The 19,398-nt window shown below is 33.6% G+C and overlaps 3 protein-coding genes across 4 annotated transcripts; all 3 read right to left on the bottom strand.

Moving 5' to 3' along the window:
• Positions 1 to 875: 875 nt before the first annotated feature.
• On the bottom strand, positions 876 to 1,758 carry LOC133302046 (uncharacterized). Its single transcript, XM_061501769.1, has one exon. The coding sequence runs from the start codon at positions 1,540 to 1,542 to the stop codon at positions 1,117 to 1,119; it is 426 nt and encodes a 141-aa protein (XP_061357753.1). The 5' UTR covers positions 1,543 to 1,758; the 3' UTR covers positions 876 to 1,116.
• Positions 1,759 to 2,527: 769 nt separating this feature from the next.
• Positions 2,528 to 5,228, bottom strand: LOC133302041 (LEAF RUST 10 DISEASE-RESISTANCE LOCUS RECEPTOR-LIKE PROTEIN KINASE-like 1.1). 2 transcript variants are annotated; one of them, XM_061501761.1, is made up of 4 exons: positions 4,375 to 5,228; positions 4,185 to 4,217; positions 3,676 to 3,891; positions 2,528 to 3,577 (listed from the first exon to the last, which is right to left on the bottom strand). In XM_061501761.1, the coding sequence occupies exons 1-4, from the start codon at positions 5,093 to 5,095 to the stop codon at positions 2,625 to 2,627; spliced, it is 1,923 nt and encodes a 640-aa protein (XP_061357745.1). In that variant the 5' UTR covers positions 5,096 to 5,228; the 3' UTR covers positions 2,528 to 2,624. The 2 variants fall into 2 exon arrangements, with proteins under 2 accessions (XP_061357745.1, XP_061357746.1); XM_061501762.1 differs by lacking the exon at positions 4,185 to 4,217.
• A 6,284-nt stretch (positions 5,229 to 11,512) lies between these two features.
• Positions 11,513 to 14,017, bottom strand: LOC133302039 (LEAF RUST 10 DISEASE-RESISTANCE LOCUS RECEPTOR-LIKE PROTEIN KINASE-like 1.1). The gene is made up of 4 exons (XM_061501759.1): positions 13,238 to 14,017; positions 13,047 to 13,091; positions 12,674 to 12,931; positions 11,513 to 12,571 (listed from the first exon to the last, which is right to left on the bottom strand). The coding sequence occupies exons 1-4, from the start codon at positions 13,956 to 13,958 to the stop codon at positions 11,616 to 11,618; spliced, it is 1,980 nt and encodes a 659-aa protein (XP_061357743.1). The 5' UTR covers positions 13,959 to 14,017; the 3' UTR covers positions 11,513 to 11,615.
• Positions 14,018 to 19,398: the final 5,381 nt, after the last annotated feature.

Below are 19,398 nucleotides of genomic sequence, written 5' to 3'. Positions count from 1 at the left end.
GAATATGATAAAAAATATACATTTTTGCAAACCACGAGGGTATATGTGATAAAAAAAATCACAGGATCATAGATGATTCTGGAGTAAATTACATAGGATGAACTTTTTCCATAAATAAATAAATATATAATTTGATTAATTGATTATCATTAACTCGTTTCCTGTCCCATGGTTGGGGGTTACATGGAAATTATGACAGGATAACAATTTGGATCAATTAGCTTTTGTCAACATGAACTTCGATAGAAACCATCCTTGCCGGTGCGTGTTTGGGACTTTGGAACACCGTTATTTTATATCAATATGTAACAGCTTCGTATCTTTAGATATTTATGTTTGAAGGGGAATCACGAAAGAGAAATGAGATCTTCGAAAAGCATGTGTTTTTTGTATTTGTGGGTACAAAACCACGATCTTCTTTGTATTTGTGTTTGTGCATACACATTTTGATGTTGAACCATTAAAAATTTAGAGAGAAATTTAATTGCAATGAGGTAGTGTAAATGAAAATCTTATCAAATGAGTCTATAGCTTGTCAAGAACTATGTTCTAATTCCCGCCTCAAATTCTAAAGAACAGATTTATTCGGTTCAAACTAAAACAGTAGTAAAAGTTCTTTAAATGCTAAACAAGACCAAAGCCATTGCTTGTGGATGCTTTAAGAAAGTATTCATCTCTCCCAACTCATAACGTATCACATCACACGCCTCTCTTTACCCAATTCCAATTTAACCTTTCAATCCAATTTCTTCCTAAAAAGAAGAACAAAGAAACAACATAGAATAGCACACCTTTTCCACAGCACAATAGGATTTTGAATAAATTAAATTCGGACAAATAATTCAAATTTATTAATATTAATCTTAATCCACCTGAAGAGTTTGATATATGTAAACTGACAATCTGATTGATTTCTAATATCACAAACTACCATAACCAAAATAATACACATTGAGGAACCCTCATCAAAACTCAAATGCGATTATAATTTTATATATTAAAAGTACATAAATGGAGAACCAAACTTTATCATATATTAAATGGACGAAATTTCGGAACAAAATATCAAGGTGATATCAGGTTGAAATTGCACTGACTTGACTCGGGCTGAATAGATTATTCGGGAATAGCTAGGAGCAGAGGGCGCCAAGCTTTCCTTTTCAGTAACGACCTGCAACGGAAACCAGTCGAAACCGGGTTGGTTGAACCGGGTCGGTACCTCCAAATATCCGACCCGACAAGGGCCGTGTTCCCAACGGCAAGAGAGCCCAACATTGGAGTAGAAGCATGCAGCTGCTCCTCCTGTCTAGGCGGGGAAGACACAAAGAGGTCCTTGAGTGAGTGTCTCCGCATAGGATCCTTCTCTTTCTTCTCCAACACGTGTTCTTGCCGGCGAGGTGATGGGCTCAGGCAAAGAAGAGTTCGCAGAGTGGTTTTGGGCTGCCGGAGCTGAACCAGCGGGCTTGTCCTTGGGCTTTGGGTCGGGCTCTGAGCCACGCCGCACTGCATCGCCAAGAGCTTGAATTTCTGGAGCGTGGCCATGTCGATTCTCAAGACTCTCTCTAGCTGAGTTGTTGTTTCTGCTAGACAGACAACTCTCTCTGTCTGTCTCAACTCTAATAATAAAAGGAAGTGTATTGTGATGAGTTAGTGAGTTTGAATTTGAATGTTAATTGTGAGGGGACAAAGGTGGTTGATTGCTTCTAACAAGCGTGGGATCTGTTTTGGGAATGGTTGTATCTTTTTCTTCCAAACACATTCATTACCTTCCCTTTACTTTCTTTTAATATCTCTCTTTGACATTTCAAAGATTATGACTGATCACCATGGAATTACGAGTGCCACTGGACCATTTTCCCATGTCTCTTCTTGTCTTTCCTTTTCTTTTTATAAAAAATAAATAAACTAAAATGAATATTAGCAAATGTACATAATTTTCTAGTGACACCCATGCATTCATGTGTTGACCATAAGTGCCTATGAACTGTTTCTCCAAGGTTTGATTATATATACCTTTCGGCGCATTAAAATTTTCATTTGCTGTCGAGTCGACGTTGGCCTCTATCATGAAAACATTGTAAACGCTCATCTTATGGTTGGACTTGAATGGGAATCTCAATACTTAGGAATGCAAATGGTTTTGCAGAGATTGAATTCAACATTATACGTGGAAAAAAAAGAAGTTAACTTTATTTTTTATTTTTGTATGAGGGACAATTATTGTTGGGTTAAATTTTAACGAGATAAAAATAGAAAATAGAAAATGGAAATGTGGAGTTTTCCGGTGAAGAGTCATGTCCTTAGGGTTTGTGTTAGTGGGCATTAATGAGTTTGAAGTTATGCCAGTTAGAATATTAATGAGTCAGTTATGTCAGTTATAAAGTAATGAGGGTGTTATGTGTGGAGTTATGTTTGTCAGTTTTATAGCTTATAAATAGCCTTTGATAGTTTGTATGAAATGTAGATCAAGAGAAAAAGAAAAAGAGCAAGAAAGCAAGAATAGAAAAGAAAAGTTTTTTTTGTAGATACACAAATATGGTTGTCTCTTGCATCTGTATGGATATTCAATTGGAACAATTATATGATTATAAACTAGATTACATATTGCATTAATTCAATATTGACTATTGACCACTGACATTAGGAGTAGTGGATTCGCTATCCCATTTATCTGTCACTGCCTTGGGCGAAGGTGTTAACTTCATATCCCTCAACAATTTCACCTCATCATGATCTGGTGAAGGTGGTGATATCGCTGCAGCACCATGAACTAGATGCCCTGTCTCATCCTTCCCACTTTCAATTCTCCTCAGCACCTCCAAAACCTCATCCATGGAGGGTCTCAGTTCCTTGTCCCGTTGCAAACACTGAAAAGCCAATTCTGCCACCGAAACTATTTTGCTTTTAACATCGCTATCTGACTCAAAACCAAGGGAAGTATCTACCAGCTCACCAATTGCATTCTTTTGAATCTTGTTTATAGCTAGATTTGCCAAGTTTATCTCATCCTTATGCCTGGTCATATCAACAGCTGGCATAGATGATATTAGCTCAATAAGCACAACTCCAAAGCTATACACATCACTCTTACTTGTAAGCTGGTAGCATTGGTGATATTCCGGATCCACATAACCTGGGGTTCCTTGTGGAGCTGTTGAGACATGGGTGACATCATTGGGGAAGAGTCTTGACAATCCAAAATCTGCAACTTTAACACAGAATGTGTTGTCGAGGAGAATGTTGTTTGTTTTCACATCACGGTGAATGATTTCAGAAGCGTGGAGATAAGCCAATGCAGTAGCAGTCTCTAAGGCAACTTTCATTCTGATAGGCCATGGTAAAAAACCTGGGTGTGTTGATTCTTGATGGAGGTGACTGGCCACAGTCCCATTTGAGATGTATTCATATACAAGCAATAGTTCACGGCAGTGACGTGAAGTGCAGCCATAGAGGGACACTAGATTTCTGTGGCGCAAGCGAGTGAGGATCTTGATTTCATTCATGAACTGCTCTACTCGCCTATAGTTGTTCTCATATAGGCGCTTCACGGCAACTTCACGTCCATCTTGGAGTTTTCCTAGTTGTTAGAGATGATAGCAAGAGTTATATTTAACTACATGGAAGATAAATTTCGAACCTAATGTTTATAGAAGGGGGAGTTTACGTGACACGTACCATAGTAAACAGTTCCAAATCCTCCTTCTCCGAGTTCTCTTGAAGGGTCAAATTTTTTGGTTGCTACTTCAAGATCCCTATAAGAGAAGATAGGGACCCCAAAGTAAACACTGCCCGTCTCAGGGTATGGATTTGAGTAGAAACCAGGAACACATCTTGGTTTGTAGTACCATATAATCAGCAAACCAATTATAATAATGCCAGATAGTCCAATACCTAGAAACCAATAAAGGGGAAGAAATCCTATTAATTGAGGATTATGTTGAAGAACATGCAAAAGGGAAATTTGAATCATTTCGACTAATTGCAATTGCATGACTGTGTCAGCTAGCATCATCATGGAAGGTTGAAATGAGGCAAATAGTAAGAATTCGTCATAAGGCGTTATAAAGGGAGCAAAAAAAAAAAAATCAGGGTATAAAGAGACTTGCAATGTATGATGCTCAAGATCATTAAATTCGAAGTCACAGGCCAAAATTCAATAAAATACTATGTAAAAGGAACATTACCAAGTCCTAACTTCAACGCCAAACTTTTATCATCTGCAGCAGAAACTAATGAAACCAATTAATTTTAGAGCAAAGAATAGAGTTAGTATGCTTCAAACTAAAAAGTCGGAGTTGGAATTTAGCTGGTATCCTTTATTAAAGGTCATTACTCATTTGTTGTAAGCTGAATCATTTGCGTATCTGTGCATACCTTTCAAGCAATAGAATTTTCCTTCGTTGTTAAGTTGGCATTGGCCTCTTTGATGGCGATGACATTTTTGGCAATCATCAGATAATTCTACTTGAATTAAGACCTGTGGAGATAGAAAATCAAAGGGGTCGCTAGTAGACTGGTCTCTCACTGGAAGCTGAATCGTTGAACACGGTGCTAAAGAGCTTGGCAACTTGAAACCAGGAGCTTTTGCAGTATTTAGAGGGATATAGTAGTAGATATTGTAATCGGAGCAGTTTGAGTAGTTATAAAATTTGGGAATGGTGACAGTGAGAGAGTGATTGCATCTGAACATAGTTATATTATATTTGATGTAGAAAGAACCCAAAGGAGAGGTGGGAGGAAGACTATAATTGTTGAAGGTTTTGCAACTTTTGGAGTGCAAATTCTTCCGTAGAACATCATCTGCGATCGTTATGGTTTTAGAATCCACGCTTGTAACAATAGGAAACCGTGTTGTTGTTGTTGTTGTTGTATTGCTCAGTTGGATGGTTTTGGGAGCCGTGGGATCCTTAAGATCACAGCCATGTATAGCCAATACGCCACAATCTTGGCGTTGAGTGATTGTGAAAGGGAAACTGATCTGCCCAAGATATCCACATTCAAAAGAGGGTGGACACTTTCCATCGTGAGCAGAAACAAGAAGAAGAAGAAGAAGCTGGGACAAAATTAATGATTTGAACAATAAAAGGAAGGCCATTACGAATGTTGAGATTTGTCAGGAGAGGATAATTAAGCCCGAGTGGGAAACAATGACATTAATGGAAAGCATGCTATGCACCTAAGAAAAGAAATGAGTATAGATGGTAACTAATTCTAAGTATTAAAGAACATGATTCTCTAATGAAAGCGTGTTGTACCCTGTTTTTTAACTTACAAAATATATAATCATTCTGAACTGCTTGTTACGCAAGTTGACTTGGAAAATGACTATAAAAGACGAGTAAACTAAGTTAGTAAACGTTAGTGAACGGGTTGTCGTGTCAGAAATCTAAGTCCTGCGCCAAAGAATTCCACTTTATCAATCCAACGAAGAAGTGAGACGACCAATTCAGGATTTTGAGCGGGTGGTATCAACCTTTTTGTTGACTCGTGATGCGACATACTCCTTGTGTGTTGTTTTGGGTTTTGTCCCCCTGTTTTTTGTACTCTTTTACCAATTTCATTTCAACTCAATTCTGAAGTAATGCTATTAAAAATAAAAAGAATTTTCCATTCCAATTGACTAGGAAAATCTTGATTCCTTTACTCTTACGTTTTCAAAGCTACCGTTGATTTGAAGGTTTGGATTATTCTTTTGACACTTGTTAAACTTGTACACGACGGCAAAGAGAGAGACTAATAAAAAAACTTGTGTGGAAAGAAATGAAGATTGCAACGAACTAGACTGGTGATTATGATATTTTCACAGCTGAAAGATCCACAATGCTGAGTTTTTTAAGTTTATTGGAGGATTAAAGAGGAGGACGAAAATAAAGCACAGAAGATAAAAGAAAATAAATTTTTTGCACAAATAAATTCTATCTTCATAAATGCAAGATATATAAAAAAACTAGAGACTGACCGGATGGGCCGCCGGGCAGGATCAATCCACTAACTCACCTTAAGATAAATTATTCATTTTAATTCCCTCCTTCACACACACACGCGCTTGACCACTATACCTCGGGATGTTTGGTAGGAGAGATTTTTTTGGATGCCCCTAAAAAGTTGAAATAGATTTCTCAGTTGATCGTGTTTGGTAAGAGGTTTTAAATATTTTGTTCATCATTCAAATTTGCATAACAATTTCAATTTGTGTAAAATTAAAAAAATTTGCTATTTCAGAATACCAGCGAAAGCGTGGTATTCTCATTACCAACAAATTAAAAAGAAAAAAAAAAGCAATTGACACAAATATTCCTTTTCAATAAACGTGCCAAAAGAAAGTGAGTCTTCTTTATATTTAGTCAAGGATTAATTTGATAATTTCATCTTATTTTCTCATCAATATTTTACCTTCAACCAAACATAGACTCAGAAAATTTAATCCAATTTTTTCGGTAATATTTTGGTCTACCAAATAACTTTTTTTTAATTTTCCTAACAAACTCATTTTCCTACTATATTCCTAATAATTGTATGATTATATTTCTACATTAAAAAAATTATTCTCCTCTGCCAAACATCCTGAGTGTCACGCAGTCTCACACTTCATAGGTATCCCGTAGGGCTAAAAAACAGTTATATGCGTGAGACTTCAACAATGGTTAAGGCTAGAAAATAGTTATGTAATCTTCTCCACCATTACTTTCTTTGCTAAAACTCCTCTAGAATCACATCTCACCTGCCATAACTGAGCCCAATCACCTCCCCTTAATCCTCGTCTTGTGTGAGACTTCAACAATGATCATCCTTGATTTATGTTTCACACTAATGGCTCATCTCCTCCCTCTAAGGGAAACATCTCCTCCCTCACCCCTCTAACGATTTCATTGCTATTGGGGTGGAACAAAATGAGTGAATTTCAGGAAAAGTACAAGTTACTTTCAATTTTCATTCTACTTTCACAATGATTTAAAACCAATTTTCAGCCTTAAACAAAAGACCATATTGAGAAGTGTCAAGCTATTTCGAGGTGAACATTAAGCTAGCCATTATAAATACAGGTTTGGTAATAAGAAAGTTGCAATAAGACCATAATTGATAGTTGATGAATAGCACAGTCAGTTTTGCTTACATTTGTTTCCACTAGAACATTACAATAAGAAAATGCCTTTTTGATTTGCAACGACTTTTAAGTTGATGTTGTTTTGGATATCACAATTTTTCTGCAACAGATTAAATTTTTGCTTCAGATTTTTAAAAATTTGTGCAGTTGGGATTGCGATAGTTTTTGCTTTAATTTAAAACTAAAACCTATTTACTTCGGTCAATCCCTAAAAGGACTATGGTGTGTCGCATAGCATAATATATGATATATTCTTGTGCTGGATGAGAAGTATAATACCCCTTACCATGAGATTTAATTAATTGTATGTAATTAAGCAATTAATTTTATATTAGTGGGTTAAATTAGGTAAAATATCTAATTAAATAAATTGGAGTTACTTTTGAGGTAAAATGTACAGTCAGTGAAAAATATGGGTTAAAAATATGTGTAGGCAAAAGTACCCAAAATATAAAAAGAAAGTTAAAAATATTACTAAGAAAATATTTTAGACCCTTTGGTTAAGTTTGGTGGTGAATGGAGGTGAATGACCCGGTGAAAATAACTTAACTATGTTAAGTTGTGAAACACAAGACCCCTACCCCATTTTTCTCCTTCTTCTTCGATGGAAATGGAGAGAAAGAGAGACAACCATTGTTGAAGAGCTCATCTTGCAACTTCTCCATTCCTTGACCAAATTACTTGGTTCTTGGATCAAAATTGAATAGAATCTCAAGCCAAACACAATTCATAGATTAGATTCTCTTGAAATCAAGTGTGTAGTGAAAAAAAGTGAGAGAAAAGTGGTGCCCTAACATGGAGAAGGAAGCTTGGAGTGGTTCATTGGTTGATTCAAGACTTCGAATCCACTCCCTAGTTGATTATAAGACTACCCATGGTAAGAAATCTCACTTTCATTAAGTTTTGTGGGAATGTGTATGTTAGGGTTTTGTTTTAAGAAAATGTATAAATAATGGGGTATGTTAGAGTGTGATTGAAGTTAAATTCCTTTGTAAAAGTTGTTAGGAATGATAAATAAACGGTAGAAGTGAAGTTAGATAGTCATTTGATTATACTATGAAAATTGCAAGAATCTATGCTTGGTTTGTGGATTTTCTTGCATTTGCAAGCAATTGTTTGGTTGGATATTGATTGTGTCCATGTGATGGCTAAGATTGAGACAATTGGACCATCCTTGAGTGACCAACCATTGGAGGAAGCAATGGAGCTTGATTAGCTCACTTGAATTGGTAAGTTCATGCCTATTGTGGTGTGAATATGTTTGTTTGGTTGATGAATATATTGGTATTCATTGGATTGCTTTGATAGATTGTCTAGTACCTTGATGTAGGTATTGATCCTAAAGCTTGATTGCTCATTGGTGGTGAACAAAGGTTGAGATTGGAAGCAATTGAGGTAAACCTTCGAACCTTGGGAATTGATCTCTTTATTGTTCCACCAAGCTGGTTGTTGATAATGTATGTAAATGTAATAAAGTAGTTTAATGCTTTGTTATACACATGCACTGGGTGTGTCATAGGATGATGTTTCCCTATTTTTGTATGTTGCATGACGATGCGTAATTCATACTTGGTAGTTTAGCTGGCCAGTAGGACTATTTGCATCTGAGTATCTTTAGGACAGTATGAGAGCTCGAGGGATGTCTCCTGGAGATGTTTTTACACACTCCATGAATATGTATTTACTGCATTATTTACTGGTTATTGCTATTATACTATGAGTGAACTATGGGGTGGAGAGATGCTTCAAGGACCCCTGGTTTACTGAGATGTATTTGTATATCTCATCTCGTGTTGTGGGGACCCCCTTTCAGGTACAGATGCTGCAGAAGCCTCTGGTGGCAAGTGGTCTTACTTGGATTAGATTGATGCATGAGGATATTGCATTATTTTTGTTATGTATGTCATTTAGTAGTTCCTATGTATAGGATTTATATTTGAAAACTATTTGATATATGTACATCATGCTTTATTTAGTGGACTTAGTTTATGATCACCTCATTTTGTGTCTCTTGTTGTTGATGAGAGCCAAGGGTTTGATCATAATGTTTTGTAGCTAAGTCCCATGGTTATGTATTAAAGACACTTGGATATTGTGTAACATTGTACTTATTGTATATATGATGGAAGGGAATGGATACCTATTTGATAAATGTGTCTTGAAATAGCTAAGAATCATGTATTGAAGTGGTTGTATAATGTGTATTAGGTGAAAGAAAACCTTGGGGTTGAGAATCAATAGAAAAATAAGGATGTTATGTCTTTTTTTCCATTTTGCATATCTTATATGATAGATTTGGACCATTGTGTCTTAATGGAAGTTATATATCTTTTTCTTAGCTTAACAACGAGACCAAAATTGCGTCAATCGAATTAGTATAACTCAACTTAGGGGTAAAATACTAAAGTAGATTGAATTACCCTATTTTGGGGTCAATCTCCAGAACTGCGGCGCTAATCGCGCCAACATACAATTGAAAAATGTATTCTTGGCGCTATTCGCGCCGAAAATCTGGAAATTCGCTATTTCGTGGCGCAATTCGTGTCGGGCCTAGTGGGTTTAGCATCCTTTATTTCAAAAATTCATAACTTGGGCTACGGTGCTCCGAATTGAGCGTGATTTGAATCCACGTGTAGCTAACGGAGAGATCTATAACATATTAGGAGATGAGGACCAGATAAGTAGTATAAAATTTCTTAAGTAACTAAAAAGTTGAGGCGTTTAGTGTTGAATAACAATAAAAATGAGTTCTTAAGCCTTGTTGGTCTAAGGGGACTACTTGGCACACTATGGTAGCAATGTATGGTTTAAATAAAATCACATTAAGTGTTCCACTCGTAGTTTAAGTTATGATTACAGTTTTTGGAATTGTTCTAATTACGGAATTGATTTCTAAACAAAAACGCTTATTAATTAAAAAGGGAAAAGTTTATCCGTATTATAATTCAATTGCAGCGATTGTAACTGCGCTTAATGCCATATATAATGTTAACAAATCGGTTCTAGAACAGGGTCTTCCAAGAAGAAAGATATATGATATTTGAACTCATTTAGTTAAAATGATAAGTGCAGTTAAACTCTAAGCAGTGTTGTAGCAGATATTTTAAGAGTTCTATGAAGAAAAGAGGGAATAGGGAAAAGAAATTTAGAGGAAGAGGGAAGAGAAGAGGTTACATGCTAAGAGAGAAGAGAGTAAAGATAAGAGAGAGAGATTAGAGTAATTTCCTTATCGATATCCTTTTTCCACCACACCTTACTTAGTATAAGTGGTTCTATATCATATATATATATATATATATATATATATATATATATATATATGCTTTAATATTTCTATAGTGAATGTAGATAAGTTATCTACATTCGCTTTCAAAACGAAGTCGTTTTTAGTTGAAAAATTTAAAAATTATAATAAAAAAGACTATTATAACCTTGAAATAAATTATAATTACAAAAGTACCTTGATTTCCGTCTCAAAACGACGTCATTTTGGGTTCAATGTAGATAAGTTATCTACATTGACCGTAGAAAAAGCGAACTCATAAATATATATATATATATATATATATATATATATATAGAGAGGAATCTTTTGACTCTAGAGTAAGACTTACAACTCTTACTCTCCATCTCAACCGTTGATTTTTGTCCATCTAACTGTTATTATTTATTTGAAATAAATAAATAATTAATTGTTATAGATAACCGTTAGATAGACGTAAATTAACGGATGAGATGAGGAGTAAGAGTTGTAAGTCTTACTCTAGAGTCAAAAGATCTCTCCCCTATATATATATATATATATATATATATATATATATATATATATATATATATATATATATTATGGACCTGACAAAGGCCCGTATTCTAGAAGGACCAATAAAGGACAACACAAAAGGAAGGGAATCTCCTATTGATGATAATCCTATCTAGACAGCTAAGCAGTTGGACTTGGGCCCCCAATATTCCTAAGAGGCCCAGAAGTACACTCCTTCAGGTAACCCATCTATAAATACGGGGTTAAACCAATAAGGGACACACACTCTCAAAACCCTCTCTTTTAGCTTGTCACTGGGCACACACACCACGCCTTGACTATGTCGATTATTATTGTGCACAGTGATCGGCCTACCCTCAAGGGTATCTCATTCATAGATACTTGAGAGAGGGCACCTAGATCCTACATAAAATATATCAGTCACCGGTTGGACATCTCTATTTTTCAGACATAACAATATATATATATATATAGGGATTTAATTTTCTCATGTTGAATGGGAATTCAATTCTCATGTTGTGACTCAACTAGTGGTGGGTCCCATATTTATTAAAAAAAGAAAAAGAAAAGAAAAGCTTTGCACGCAAATCGAAAGATCACTGATGAAGAGTTGAGAAAAAGTTTTCCAATATATATATATAGTCTAGGTGGTTACAACAGAATACTAACAAACAAAAAATGTAAAAGATGTAACAACGGTAATTAAATGATTCTCAGTGCAAGGCTATGCTATGAACCACTGACATTTGGTGTAGTAGATTCACTATCCCATCTATCAGTCACGGCTTTTGGTGAAGGCGTGAGCATAATTTTTTTCAATAATCCAATCTCATCACAATCTGGTGAAGGTGGAGATGGTGGACGTAAATCTACTTCCTCTAGATGCTCAGGTTTATCCTTCCCACTTCCAATTCTCATCAGCACCTTCAAAACCTCATTCATGGAAGGTCTCCATTCCTTGTCCATTTGCAAACATTGAAAAGCCAATTCTGCCACCGAAACTATCATCCTCTTAACCTCTTTGTCTGAATCAAAACCAAGAGAAGGATCTACCAGCTCACTGAAAGCACTTTTTTGAATCTTCTTTATGGCCAGGTTTGACAAGTTAATCTCATCCCTATGCCTACTCATGTCAACAGCAGGCTTAGATGATATTAGTTCAATGAGCACAACTCCAAAACTATATACATCACTCTTGCTACTAAGCTGGTAGCATTGGTGATATTCCGGGTCAACGTAACCCGGGGTCCCTTGTGGTGCTGTGGAGGCATGGGTGACATCGCTGGGAAGTAACTTTGAAAGGCCAAAGTCTGCAACTTTAACACTGAAACTGTGGGTAAGGAGAAGGTTTTTAGTTTTCACATCACGGTGTATGATGTCAGAAGCATGTAGATAAGCCAATGAGCTTGCTGTCTCTATGGCAATTTTCATTCTTGCATGCCAAGGCAGTGTGCCAGACCTTGCTAAATCCCCATGAAGATGACAAGCAACAGTTCCATTTGGAACATATTCATACACAAGCAGTAGTTCTTGACTGTGATGTGAAGTGCAGCCATAGAGGGACACAAGATTTATGTGACGCAAACGTGTGAGGATCTCAACTTCATTTATGAACTGTTCTACTCTCCTGTAGTTGTGCTCATATAAGCGCTTGACAGCAACTTCCCGTCCATCTCGCAGTTTTCCTGGTTGTTAAAGATCAGATAACTAGTTATTCAACATGATGGAAGTAGAAGCACAACCAATGTATGTTCCAATAGAGAGAATAATGTGTGGGAATGGTTTACCATAGTAAACTGTTCCAAAGCCTCCACTTCCAATTTGTCTGGCCGGGTGGAAATTATTTGTAGCTTCTTCTAGCTCCTTGTAAGAGAAGAGAGGGATTCCAAAGTAAACTCTGCCATCTTCTGGGTCTGGATTTGAGTGGGGATCAATTACATCAGTATGTGTGCTTCTTGATTGGTGGTGTTGGGGGTCTGAAGTAGCATGTTTTCGTTTCAAGAAGTATCCAATTATCAGAATGCATAGCAGTGTAAAACTTAAACCTGTAGTTAGGGAAATTCAAACTTTTAATATGACATAACTTTATAAGATATGATATTCTGATCATCAATATGATCCCTCACCCTGAATATCTATTAAAAATTTAAAGTACAGTACCTATCCCAAGTCCGAGTAGCAGCTTTAAATTTGTACTATCTGGTTCTGCAGCAGAAGTTAATTGAAGAAATTTTTTAAGTAAACAATAAAGCAATAAAGGATTAGGGTCAAATTAGTCAAAATATGATCTAAAACCCATGATGCCAGTAACCATTCATGTGGAATATATGATAAAATGATCTGAAATGTACCTTGGTCACAGTAGAAACTTTTATTGGTGTCAAGGCGACATTGGCCTCGATTGTGATGGCAGCACTCATCACAATCATGAGATAATACTATTTCAACAACCATCTGGCTAGATACAAACGATTGAATGTCTTTGGTGTCAGAGAGGTCTTTACTTGGAAACTGAAGAGCTGAACATGATGAGAAAAATCTATGGACCTCCTCCTCATTAGTATAATTAGGAGAGAGACTGCCATCATAATAGATATCGAAATCGAGATCATCGCATTTGTGTTGAAGATAACTTACAGGGGGCTTGATATTGAGGTCGTGTTTGCATCGGAAGAGTGTCACGTTCCATTTGATATAAACAGAAAACAAAGGAGAAGGGGATGAAAGAGTATAATTATTGTTCAATGTTTCACAAGTTTGGTCTTTCAACCGCTGGTGAAGATCTTCATCTAAAAGGGTAATCTTATTTGGCAGAACGATGCCCGTAACATTAAGCACTTTGCTTTTTCCATTCATCTCCAGTTGGATATTTCTGGGTGAATAATAATCACCATCACAGTTATGTATTGGTAGCAAGCCACAGAGTGGTTGTTCTGCTTTGGTGAAAGGGTAATGGAAAGGCCCAATGTTCCCACAATTAAAGGAGCGTGGACAGTTTTGTTGGTACCCACCGGACAAAATCACAACAAGGTTAGTTAATAACACGAAGCACAACATATCAACTTGAGCCATCCCAAATTCCCCAAATTTATGAGAAAGAAGTAATGGACTCTCAACGACAACCTGATGAAGTTGTGCTAAGTGTTTTCTTACACTGTCTCCGCAATATATACATGTACATGTCATGTATCAACTCAATTAATTAAAGAACTTCTTTGATACGCCAGTTGACTTGGAAAATGAGCATGCAAGACTTGATGACAAAGAGAAGTAGATAAAGATTAACCATGTCATACAATGATACAAACACGTTATTGGCCACGGTTCCTCTTAATTATCCCAAGTTGGAGTGATACAAAATCCCAAGTACGAAAGAAAAGGACAAGCACATTGACGAAACAGCACATTAGCACAAAAGACAGGAATTGACTATTCAAATTTACAGTTTAATATTGCAACTTAGAACTTTATTCCTTTGCTCACGCTCACAAGAAGATTGGGACTTGGTGATGAAGATTACAGCAAAGTGGTGATTGGAAGTGAATACAAACGAAATTTTGGATTTTAAAATTAGGGAAAAGGTCATTTTCACCTATTGTTATTTTATGATTTATCATTTGATCCATGTAATTTTAAACTTGTTATTTAAGCTTATTGTACTTAAATAATTTATTATTTAACGCTATGTGATTTCAAATTTTCTCTTACAATTATTATAATTACAAAAATATATCATTTAAATCTCTTGTAGTCTTATATATACATTTTTTTTTCTCAACTTTTATCTTATATTATTATCATATTATAAATTAAAATTATGTTCTGCAAAATTATTTATTTAAATTAATATTAATATTAATTAATATTAATTAATAATAATATCCTTATAATTTTATACATACAATAAAATTTTATTTTTCCTTTTTTTATTTTATATCCCCATCTAATGCATTTAAGGCAAATAAAAAAATTTAAAAAAATAAGTATATTTTTGTCATGAAAATAAATTGAAATCAAATATTATTTTATTTTATCTATTTTTTACCTAATATCGTTATAAAATCGTCTAAAGAAAGTAAATATCTTATTTTGATAATACATATTTAATTAATCTTAAAATATTTTTTTAATAAAGAAAAACATTAAGATAATTTATGAATTAATTTCAAAATAAATAACTTGAAGTATTTTTTAATTTAATATTTAATTAATAATTTTATTTGATAATATCATATTATGTAAAATAAAATTTTGAAAAAGTAAATATTTTTATATCTATAAGATACAAGGGATCTAAGTGAGATATTTTTGTAATCGCAATGAATGAAATCAAAGGAGTTTAAATGATAAATCATAAAATCACAGTGGGTAAAAATAAATTTTTTTCTTAAAATTATTAAAAAGAACAAAAGAAGAAGGGGGAAAATAAATTAAACTTGGCACTTAGATAATGAAATAGGTGACGAGAAGGGGTTTAGTAGTTAAGCAGTTAGAGGGAATGGACAGTGCCAAGGTGGCACTGGCACTTGGCTAAGGTCAAAGTCAGTGGTAAAAGTGTACAAATTGTGTATGAAAAACGCGTCATGAATTTGACAAACTCATGTCTTCATTTCGTGGCACCTGGAGTTCCCAATTAGACGTGCAAATTGCAATGTTTTGGTCTTTGAAGACAAAAGGAAGGAAATGAGGACAGAATTTCTCGGCACCGCCACATAAATTTTAGCCATCCTTATATTTGAGTTTAATCGTAAGGCTACTATCTGAGGGGCGGTTCAGATGATAGGCATCTAACCAAATATTTTTCTTTAGATGGTTATATATTACAGTTTAATTTTAATATATTTTAACAGCATATTGCTAAATCATTAAATAATTTGATTTTTTTAAATAATTTTTCATAATAAATTCTTTTAATTATGTATACAAAAAAGTTACACAGCGGATTATCGGTGGCGGTATCGGACTTTAATTTGAGTCTAGACTAACAAATTATATATATATATATTTATTTTTCTTAATTTTAATTAGTTCATATCATAATATATTTAAATTATATTAAATACACAGTACCTGATCAGACAGCAACAAGAAGAGTTATAATTTTATTAAATATTTTTTAATTTTACCAAAAATATTTTTTTTTCATACAAGTGAAATTGAACATATACCCTAATACAACTTCTCCAAATCCTTCTCTAAAAATATTTTAAGTTTTAGATAGGATCAAACTACAAATTGTAATCCGAGGCAAATATAATTTTAGCTTGGGCCAGATTATAATTAATTAGATAATTATATATAATAAGTATAATATGTTAAAGTTTAGCCGGGCCGGGGCACATCCTGCTGATTATGTAAAATCTCTTTAGTATTCTTACAGGAGAATTGTTATATTTACAAACTCAAATTTTATAAATTCTTACACTATGTATTATAAATAACATATATTACTTCAGCATATAATAATGGGGAAAGCTATTCTTATGCTACATGTGATAAATTTCTCTCCTACACATCTTTCGATAATTGTGTCACCTTTTTCTTTTCTTTTTATTTTTAGGTGGTGGAGCCCACAAGTTTTATCTCTATGACATGAGATAATTTATCTCCTTTAACATTAGATTAATAAAATCCTATAATAATATATACTATTCATAGTATATAATATAGGAGAAGGTTATAGTTACTACATCTTTTTCTTACTACTTGTTACTACTAAATCGTAACCGTTGATTTCCATCAATCTAACGGTTATAATTTATGGGATCATACTTATTAATTAATTATTAATATCCAATAAATTATAACCGTTAGATTGACGGAAATCAACGGTTACGATTTAGTAGTAACAAGTAGTAAGAAAAAGAGGTAGTAACTATAATTTTTCCCTATAATATAATTCGTAAGAGTTTGTAAACTTTCAATATGTACTAAACACAATATACTAAAGGGGAAATGTTATACTTACTACCTTTTTTTTTACTACTTCTTACTACCAAATCCTAACCGTTGATTTCCGTTGATCTAACGGTTATAATTTATTGAAAATTAATAATTAATTAATAAATGTAATCCAATAAATTATAACCGTTAGATTGAAGGAAATCAACGGTTAAGATTTGGTAGTAAGAAGTAGTAAGAAAAAAAGATAGTAAGTATAACCTTTCCCATACTAAAGATAGAAAAAATTGAGTCACCTAATCATATTATTGTAATTATTCCTTTATAGTTAATGTCACATAACTCTCTTCTTTTTTTACTTTTAATTAATTTTTGTATATAATATATATGGGTTAAATGAATATAACGTTACATGAAAGCAAAAAGTTATCTTGCTGATAGATCGATTTCCAAGCTTTCTGGTTTTTTTTTTTTTTTACAAATTGTGGGTCCCGTAATTGTTTTGTGTCAACCGAAAAAATTTGTTTTTTACCTATTACATGATGCTAGCTTATCCCAATATATATAATACTGAATATTTACTCCGGATTATGAACTTACTCAGTCATATTTACACCATCTCCTTATCTCTTTAAATTTTGCTTCAACTTTATAAAAAAATAATAAAAAAATGAAATTTTCTCCTTATCTCTTTAAATCTTGTGAGATTCTTTCTTCACAACTTTTTTTGTAAGAAACTAATCATTATTTAGATACTGAAGTTAACCTTCTTTATAAGTGTTTTTCTACAAGTTCAAGATTTAAATTCCAAAACTTTAGAGAGAGAAAAACTTAAATTAAAAGAAATTGTTGAAAATTCAAACTAAGTTAATACGTTAAATCAAGCAAAAAAAGATTAGTAAAGTTTTTATCAAGTCACGTAATTAGTTAACCATTCACCTGTTAAATAACTAGATTCACAGGGATCCACTAATTTCTTCCAAATTATACATCTTGAATTTTCATTATTCTTTCCATTAAATTTGAGTCTAACTTCTGGTTATAATTGCTAATAGAATCGTTCCATATCAAACTAAATTAAATCAGTAGCTTAAAAAGTCATTATGATTAATTTAATGGTGAGAGATTTAGATAATTTATAGGTTAAAATCTCAGTGCCACCGTCTTATCGGAAAAAAAAATTGTAGCTCAAAATACGCTTTGTAAATACCCCATTCAAACAGGCTTTAAAAATAATACAAAAATATATAGAATTATACAGCAAATGAAATGGGTTTTTACGTTAAAGGTTCTATTATTTGTAAATTCTCTCAAATGGCTGTGAGAAAGACAATTGTCTATTTTTAATAGAAAATGACAAATTAATCAATGAGAGTATTATTATACTGTGGTGTCTGTACAAAAATTCATTATTCCCACTTTGTTTAAAATTAAAAAAATACTAAAATTATTAGGGCTCGTTTGGTAGATAGGATAGGATAAGAGTAGAATATGATATGAGGCTGATAATGGTAAGATATGATATGGGGCTGATAAGTATATATCATGTCTTGTGTTTGACGAGCACCTTATTAGAAATCTGATAAGATTATGTAGAAAGAGAAAAGAAAAAGAAAAAATAAAATATAATGCAATAAATACAAATATATTGGGTAGCGTGTGAATATATTGGGTATCTAATATTTGTATCCTATCATGTTGAATCTTAATCCAGCTCCCCCCATAGAATAAGAAATCATGTATTGGATAGGATAAAATGAGACAATAGGATAAACTAATCATATCCTAATGACCCACCAAACAAGAGATAAAAGTAGGATATGATAAGTTATCATATCCTATCTTCTTTATCAGCTGTTCCAAACAAACCCTTAGGGTAATTGTACTCTTATATCATAGCAAAAAAAATTTGTCTCTTGCACACTTAACTTGAAGTGGGCCCCAATAAGAGAGAGAGAAAAAAAACAACACAACTATCAATGTATGGATAGAAGAAAAGAAAATTTTCCTATTAGATAAGGCTATCATTGCCGAAAGCCCCAAACTATTATACATGGTTAAAATAAAAAGGGAACAAAAACTAGCCTTAAAAATTATGTTGTGCATATATATACGTACACACATATCTAATAAAAAATTTAAAATACAATTAAATGTGAACTATCTAAAAAATAAATAAAAATTTGGAAAACTAGGGATCCTTTAGCCCTTCAAAAAATAGGGATGTAAATATATGAGATAGTTTATTAGAGCATTTGGCCCGCTTACGTCAAGTCAAGTCTGACCTTATATATTTAGTAAAGGGAAATATTAGTCTCCTTTTACATGAGGTAGTTTATCTCATTTTCTCTCACTTCGATTTCCGCACCTCACTTTTTTTTTTCTTTTTCTTTTTTCTTGTAATGGTGGGACCCACCTAGTTTCTCTCTACAACATAAGATACCTATCTTATGTAAAAGGAGATTAATAAAACCCTTTAGTAAAATAGAATAAGCTCGGACCTTAAAAAGAGCTTGTTTAGAAAATAGGCTACAGGCTTACTTTTACAAAGTCTAGGCCCTACAAGTAGCCTAAATTGTATTATTTATTTTAATTAAAAAAATAAAATGAT

This window comes from Gastrolobium bilobum, unplaced genomic scaffold (assembly GCF_033153095.1).
Source record: "Gastrolobium bilobum isolate Gb01-03AN ecotype WA unplaced genomic scaffold, APGP_CSIRO_Gbil_v1 utg19502, whole genome shotgun sequence".
Classification (NCBI taxonomy): Eukaryota; Viridiplantae; Streptophyta; class Magnoliopsida; order Fabales; family Fabaceae; genus Gastrolobium; species Gastrolobium bilobum.
This window is presented reverse-complemented; position numbering and strand designations above follow the sequence as displayed.

Coding starts and splice junctions, on each gene's coding strand:
- LOC133302046 (XM_061501769.1), bottom strand. CDS start 1,542: ATGGCCACGCTCCAGAAATTCAAGCTCTTGGCGATGCAGTGCGGCGTG.
- LOC133302039 (XM_061501759.1), bottom strand. CDS start 13,958: ATGGCTCAAGTTGATATGTTGTGCTTCGTGTTATTAACTAACCTTGTT. Junction 13,092..13,237: donor AAGTTTCTACTGTGACCAAG/GTACATTTCAGA, acceptor CTTCTGCTGCAG/AACCAGATAGTACAAATTTA. Junction 12,932..13,046: donor GCTACTCGGACTTGGGATAG/GTACTGTACTTT, acceptor CCCTAACTACAG/GTTTAAGTTTTACACTGCTA.
- LOC133302041 (XM_061501761.1), bottom strand. CDS start 5,095: ATGGCCTTCCTTTTATTGTTCAAATCATTAATTTTGTCCCAGCTTCTT. Junction 3,892..4,184: donor GGCGTTGAAGTTAGGACTTG/GTAATGTTCCTT, acceptor ATTGGTTTCTAG/GTATTGGACTATCTGGCATT. Junction 3,578..3,675: donor ATTTGGAACTGTTTACTATG/GTACGTGTCACG, acceptor TCTAACAACTAG/GAAAACTCCAAGATGGACGT.